We start from the raw sequence: 7,814 nt of genomic DNA on the forward strand, positions 1-7,814 counted from the left end.
ATGCCTAGTGTGTAAATAAAGACAGGGCCTACACATGGCATAGATATTTAGTCCTTTGGAACTTAGATATACTTTTTTCTCTGTATACTTCGAAGTTTATTTAGCTATCTAGGGAATTTTAGAGGTTGAAGAATATTTACCTCAGGATGGTATGTAAGTAGATGGATAGGCTGCAGCTGGCTGGGAATTTTGAGGATTTGCATTTTTGCAGTTAGATGTATGGGTGCGGTTTGGTTGCTTTTAGTGTTTAAATCCTTTAGTTTATCCAGTCCAAAGTCTGTTAGCAATAAACAGTACTAGACTCCAAACTTGACACTTCCCTTAATCACTAGAGGAAGATATATTTGTTTGTGCCTGTCTTTGCTGCTGTAAATTTGGATCTGCTTGCTTTACATATTTACTTGTGATCATGGATACTAATGGCCACATGAATTACAGTTAAACAAAGAGTCAGACCCTGCTTATATTTCTACCCTTTGCAGGAAGAACTGGGACCTGATGCACAATGCAAATGCATAGCTCTAGTGGCAGGCCTCTGACATACTGTAAGTTCTCTATCAAAAAGTTTTCACTTAGAACTAGCAACAAAGACATGTTAATGGAAGTACAAATTCTAAAGGCCATTGTGTTTTCATTTAAGACATTGGTGCTTGGAAAGTTGTATACTTAAGACCATAAATCAGATAATCTTCTGTGTTCATGTTCAGCAGAGTATTCTTACGATAGCTTGACGTGCATCTTTGTTAATTAAATGTTGGAATTACAACAAGTGCAGGAAACAGGCAGAATTACTCAAGGCTAAATGGATGAAATTGATCCTAAATACAAAAACACTATAAAGTTCAAGCAGTATTTAAGCCCTCAAATAATACAACACAGTTTTGGTATAAATTAAGCTGATGAAGAGGAGCTACTGTATTTTGTACTACTCAGTGTCAATGGTTGTATCAGCTCTGGTTTCACCTACAGTAGCAAATTTCAAGCTGCATATAAAATAAAATGAGAGTCCTCTTGTTCTATGTTTCTAATAGACTTAATGTCCAGTCTAGAAATGACATTGCATACAAACAAATCATGAGAAACATCTTCTCGTCGTACTGTGGCAAGTAACAAAATAAAAAAGAAAGCAGAAGTCCATTTGAAAGAAGCAATAATGTCTTGCCAGGTAATTGAGGAAGATACAAAAGTTAATTGCACATGAACTCTCTTACTGAGATATACAGGTTCTGCCCAGAATTAGAAGGGTGGCTGCATCAAAACGGCTTCTGCCTTAAGGCTGCACACAGGAATTCAAGTCCAAACTTGAAGTTTTGCCACCAATTTCTGCGCACCCAGCTCATGGCAAGGGATTAACTCCCATTTCTGCCAGCTGAGGATATGAACTCATACTTGTTGATAGTTCTTGCTACCTTATAGCATAACGTTTTGCTCTTGTCTTCAGATACTCTGTCCAACATCCATATTGCCTGCCAGACCACATCATGGGAAGAATTTTTTCCTCACCTAACTCTTTACCAATTTGTCTAATCAGGGAGCTTCCAGCTAAGGGATTTCTAGCTCTCTGCATAACTATACATTGGATAGCTTCAACTCAATGCAAACCCATTGACTATAATGAGTAATGACTGCTTATCATAGCATAATTCAGGTTGGAAATTACCTCAGGTCACCTAGTCCAGTCTTCTGCTAAGGTTAATTTAACAACTCAGGACAGAATATGTTTCCATATTTGGCATTGACCTGGTTGGTCTCCTTTTGGTCTCCTTTTTACATTTGCTGCCTTTTTTTTAATCTGTTCCTCAGTATGGGCTTCTTGGGCATACCTATTTCTTGGTTTCTCAGTAGTCACTGAGCAATGTCTCTGGCTCCAGACGTTAAAATGAGTTTATGGTTTGTAGGTTTTGTGGACAAAGACTAAAAATACCACAGACGTGAAAAAGCATGACCCTCACTTTAGTAGAACAATTGACAATACTACTTATTTACATGTAGCTTGGCTTCAACTTCACCTAGATTCCACTTGTTTATTTTCATTGACCTTCTACTGATTAGTTGGAATTTCAGGTCCATCTCTGTTGCTGATGCCAGCGAGTGGGACTGGTATCTGACGTCTGGTTTTATTTTAATGGGAAACTGAAAGCCTCCATGCATATGCTTATTTCTTCGGGAGCGTACCCACTCTGAAAAGACATGGTTTCTACAAACGTGTTTTCATGCCTGTTCTGACCTTCTGAATGTGATACTTCACAATTAAAGTACCAAGGAGCTGCTGAAGCAAAAATGGCATTTGCTCCCAAGACCTGGAACAACTCCAGTAATCCAGCCACCTTGCGCCATCATGGCATGCAGTTTTAGCATTGCAGAGCTTTGTGACTGACAGCATCAGGAATTGCAAAGTTGACCAGACTTGTTTCCATGTAGATCTACAACTGTTTTTCATTTGCTTGAAGATAGTGCTCAGCATCCTCTTAATGTGTTTTAAGAATTTAAATTCATTTTCATTTGCCACCATCCCTCAATAAGTAACGGTCTTTTTCATAGCAGGGTCATTGTTCTGTGTCCCTACTCTCAGAGGCAATGCCTATTCCCAAGCCTATATGATAGCGAGTGAACTTTCATACAAACATCCAGTTGTTTGATGTGAACTAGATCTGCTGAAAGATTACTGTTACCTAATGGGCTGGGAGGGTTGGTAAAGCACAAAAAATCATGTATTTACATATTTCTGTTCCACTGGTGTGTCAGCCATGTGTAAAAAGCTTACTAATACTGAAAAAACTGAGAGAGTCTTCTCTTATGCAGCTTTTAGCAGCCTGCAGTGCTGAAACTGGAAATCTGGGTTTCTACTGCAGCCATGGTAGAGATGTGAGCTTAGCTGACGAACCCCATGTCAGTCTATGTGCGGCCACAGCTTAGTTATTGATCTGTTAGAGCAGCCGTGTATACATCAGGCTAGTCTCCTCAATGTCTGTACCATCTCAATGACATGAACAACTTGTGTACCATAGGAGCTACTGTATACATTTATGACCTTCCCTGCCTGTTCTTCCAAAAATCAGGCAGTAATGGGTTCCTGTTCACATCCCAGCTATGGCATCACCAGGTTTTTTTTATACCTACAGGTAGTAATTGGTGTGTGGTGTCAGTGCACCCCTCTGAAATGTTTTCTACTAGCTAGATAGAGTTATGTCTGCAGTTCAACCCCAGTGAGCCCTTAGAGATTTCAGTCTGCATGGTGGATAAAGGCAAATGATCATATTCTTCCATTGATGCAGTTACTGAATTATGCTGGCAGCTCAGAATCAGTGACTTCACTTCTTTTTTGAAGTTGCTGTTTAGGAAACCATAGATAACGGGGTTGACACAGGTGGAAGCCATAGCTACCAGGTGGCACAATGAGAAGATCAGATTGTGGTGGCAAGGAGAAATTATTTTGTAATTCCAGTCCACAATGGTGTTGAAAACATGCAGTGGTAGCCAGCAAACAGCAAAAGCAGCAACCATGGATGCTAACAAAATATTTATCCTTTTCAGCTGAACTGCTCGGTTGCTGTATTCACTCTTCTCAAACATGTCCTTTCTCTTTTGTAGACGCAAGTAGATGCGCAGGTAGCAAAGTATGATGAAGAACAGTGGGATGCAATATTGCAAGAGCAGTAAAGTGGTAGTGTAGATAAGTCTGTGCTGCTCAGAAGGCCACGAGTCGATGCATATGACTTTGTCGGTGGAAAAATTCATGATGTGTGAGAGTTGCTCATATAAATCATTAGACAAGATAGATGTGGTCAAGAAGGGCAGGGACATGAGACATGCTAAAGTCCAAATTACTCCAATTCCTAGATAGGCTTGGGAGATACTTGGCCTCCAGCCAGTCGGGTTTATGATGAGCTGGTGTCTTTCCAGAGCGATAAGGACAAGGGAAAGAATTGACACTGTCACAGATGTGCACTGAGTGAAAGAGGTCATTTTGCACATGACTTCCCCAAATATCCAGTAGTCCATCATGGTGTAAACAACGGTGAAAGGCAGACAGACAAGACACATAAACATGTCTGAAATTATTAAGTTTGAAATTAGGATATTGGTGACATTGGCCTTTTCCTTCTGTCTGGCGATGACAGCAATCAGACAGATGTTTCCCACAATGCCTAGGACAGTCTCCAAGCTGTAAGAGGTGGCCAGAAAGACAGTAAGGTCAGTGATGTTCCTGCACTGATTAGAAATGTGCACAGGGAAACTTCGGTTTGAGCTCCAGTTCTTACTGTTCAGGAAAGGAAGACCATCATTAACAGCCCTTGTCTTATTCATCCTGAACCCCAAAATATTTATCCAAAAAGGTGATAGTCAAACAGAACCTGGGTCTTCTGGAGCCGGCCTAAAAATGGTTTTATCTGTTCTGTTTGGCTGTGGAAGGTCTGGGTATATCTGCAAAGGAAAGGAAAAAAGATTTCTTAGTTATGCTACAAGAAATCAGTCAAAAGGGGGGGCGGGGGGAGCAGCAAGACAGGGAAGCAAATGCCAGGGATTCTGTGTATATTCTGCAGCTCCCTTTTATACAGTTTATTAGATCAGAAAATGGAAGCCTTTGCTAAACTGTGGTATGGAAGTCTGTGCAACTCTGTTGAATGATGACTGTGTTTAATTGTGTGTAATTCTGGTTTTACAAGGTTCTGATCCAAAACTGAGCAGAAGACACATCATGGGGTTGCATTTATCTTCAGTTGAGCTAAACATCAATGTGAAAAGCAATGCATATTAGGTGCATAAAGCCAACACTAAAATATCATATATATGTGAGTTAATCTGTGAAATGCATTTGTAATTGCAGCCAGAACCCACATTTGCTTGAGATAATCACCATGCAAAAATTCAGGCTCATATCCTTAGAAGCGATAACATGGGACAATTTTGAAAAAGTCTAAAATAATTCAAAATCATTTCAACAATTTTCAGCTTCTATACAGCTGTGATAGGTGATGGGAACTGCAGTCCAAATTCCCTGCTTCCCCATTCTGGATGAACTCCAGTGCCCATGAGGCATTGATGTCTCCCACTGGGTGGCCATTGTGGCCATCACAGGGTTTACCAGAAATATAATCCAGTCTCCTGATTTTGGCTTTAAGAGAGTGATTTTGACAACCTCTCTTAATTCCTTATGAGAAGCTTCCTATTGATTCTTCCTCAGCATAATTTTGCTTTCTTTAACCAAGAGAATTCAAGTGTTGTAACGGTATGTGCTATCTCCTGGATACTGTTTCTGCACAGGCAGATGGGTCTGCTTCTTAGCCACTACTGCAAGCCCTGAGCTGGGATTTTCAATGGGGTTTCAGGGAGCTGAACCCATGGAGGTAATTGGGGCTGCACACTTTTGGAAATCTCATCCATAGGACTGCCTAGACTCTACCCAATGGCTCCTGGGAGGCTGTCGTGATCTGCCGTAGCAGAGCTTGTTTTATAATCCTGGTTCTGGAGTCCAAATCCTCTATGTTCAGGAGTCAAAGAAAAAAAAATTTCACTCTGCTGGGAGTTCTCTTCAGGCCAGAGGCATTTACATGCTCTACAAAGGCTTGTAAAGTAAATTCGAGACAGCCAGCACGGCTTCACCAAGAGCAAGTCCTGTCTGACCAACCTAGTGGCCTTCTATGATGGAGTGATTGCATCAGTGGACAAAGGAAGAGCTATGGATGTCATCTATCTGAAATTCTGCAAGGCCTTTGACACAGTCCCCCACAATATCCTTCACTCTAAATTGGAAGGATATGGATTTGATGGGTGGACTGTACAGTGGATAGCAAACTGGCTGGATGGTCGCAGCCAGAAGGTAGTGGTCAATGGCTCGATGTCCAGATGGAGATCAGTGACAAGTGGTGTCCCTCAGGGGTCCTTACTGGGGCCAGTGCTGTTTAATATCTTCGTCAATGACATAGACAGCGGGATCAAGTGCACCCTCAGCAAGTTTGCAGATGAAACCAAGCTGAGTGGTGCAGTTGACACGCCTGAGGGACGGGATGCCATCCAGAGGGACCTGGACAAGCTGGAGAAATGGGCCTGTGTGAACCTCATGAGGTTCAACAAGGCTAAGTGCCAGTTCCTGCACCTGGGTTGGGGCAATCTCCGGTATCAATACAGGCTGGGGGATGAGGGGATTGAGTGCAGCCCTGAGGAGAAGGACTCAGGGGTACTGGTGGATGAAAAGCTGGACGTGAGCTGGCAATGTGCCCTTGCAGCCCAGAAAGCCAACCATATCCTGGGCTGCATCAAAAGAAGTGTGGCCAGCAGGTCGAGGGAGGTGATTCATAGAATCATAGAATGCTTTGGGATGGAAGGGACCTTTAAAGGTCATCTAGTCCATCCCCCCTGCAATTGGCAGGGACATCTACAACTAGATCAGGTTGCTCAGAGCCCCAACCAGCCTGGCCTTGAATGTTTCCAAGGATGGGGCATCTACCACCTCTCTGGGCAACCCATTCCAGTGTTTCACTACCCTCGTAAAAAATTTCTTCCTTATATCTAGTCTGAATCTGCCCTCTTTTAGTTTAAAACCATTACCCCTTGTCCTATCACTGTTGGCCCTGCTAAAAAGTCTGTCCCCATCTTTCTTATAATCCGCCTTTAAGTACTGGAAGGCTGCAATAAGGTCTCCACGTAGCCTTCTCTTCTCCAGGCTGAACAACCACAACTCTCTCAGCCTTTCCTCATAGCAGAGGTGTTCCATCCCTCTGATCATTTTTGTGGCAGAATCACCTCCCTCGACCTACTGACCATGCTTCTTCTGATGAAGCCCAGGATACGGCTGGCCTTCTGGGCTGCGAGAGCACATTGCCGGCTCATGTCTAGCTTTTCATCTATCAGTACCCCCAAGTCCTTCTTGGCAGGGCTGCACTCTACTCTGCTCTGGTGAGACCCCACCTGGAGTACTGCGTCCAGCTCTGGAGTCCTCAGTACAGGAAAGACATGGACCTGTTGGAGCCGGTACTGAATAAAAAAGTGTCAACCATGCTACAATTTTTTGTTTGCCTTGTCTTTCTCCTTACGAATTGTATTTTATGTTTCTTGAGATGTTGTCTCTCGGGAACTAACAAAAGCAATAGTGTACAGTAAATAAAAAGATGTTTTTGGATTGTTGTTCTGCTTGATTATCAAAAATTAGTACAGTCAATTCTTTTGTTGCTTTGCTAGATCTGTTGATTTATCTATCTGTATCTATTATCCGAGACAGTCAAGACAGTCACATGAGTAAAATACAGTAACCTTTTCTTCCTCTTGTTCTCTCATTTCCTTAGTAGTTTAAATCTTCATTAAAGAGGGTAAAGGAAATTTTCCAAATTGTGGACATAGCTATGACTCTTTCTGCTTGCTCACTTTTGTGTTGTTACTCAACTTGTGTGAACAGATTGCTTTATTTTCTGGAAGTAAGAGAAGAGGTAATGATGATGATGTATGGACTGATCTGAAGGGTTTGTCTTGCTGAAAAACACAGCCTTCCAAACTAAACAAGTATCACTCAGGTTGTCTCAAAGAAAGGAAACCAACTATCACTAGTCAGCTTGAAAGCCTTGTCCTGGAGGGCTATCTTGTATTTCCTGGAAAATATTCCTCAAAGGAAAGGGAATTCTCCAGAGATGAGTCACGGAAGAAAAAGAGACCCTCAGTGGGTTCCAAGGAGACTGTTAGACAATAAGTGGCCCCAAGCAGTTAATGCATAAATGCCCTTTTGAGAGACCTCTGGACTTGAAAACATCCCATGAAAACCTCTATAAAAACTGTATTCCTGGAGGCAGGATAAAGCAAGGCACTACTACTGATGCTGTTCT

The 7,814-nt window shown here is 42.2% G+C and overlaps 1 protein-coding gene across 1 annotated transcript; it reads right to left on the reverse strand.

The window, feature by feature from the left end:
• Positions 1-3,174: 3,174 nt before the first annotated feature.
• Positions 3,175-4,308, reverse strand: LOC309590131 (neuropeptide Y receptor type 4-2-like; the record flags this gene model as incomplete). The annotated part of the gene is made up of 1 exon (XM_082311100.1): positions 3,175-4,308. One exon carries the CDS (start codon positions 4,306-4,308, stop codon positions 3,175-3,177), a length of 1,134 nt encoding a protein of 377 aa, XP_082167226.1.
• Between the last annotated feature and the right edge of the window lie 3,506 nt (positions 4,309-7,814).

The sequence above is a fragment of the Platalea leucorodia genome, assembly GCF_965183815.1.
Source record: "Platalea leucorodia genome assembly, chromosome: 4".
Classification (NCBI taxonomy): domain Eukaryota; kingdom Metazoa; phylum Chordata; class Aves; order Pelecaniformes; family Threskiornithidae; genus Platalea; species Platalea leucorodia.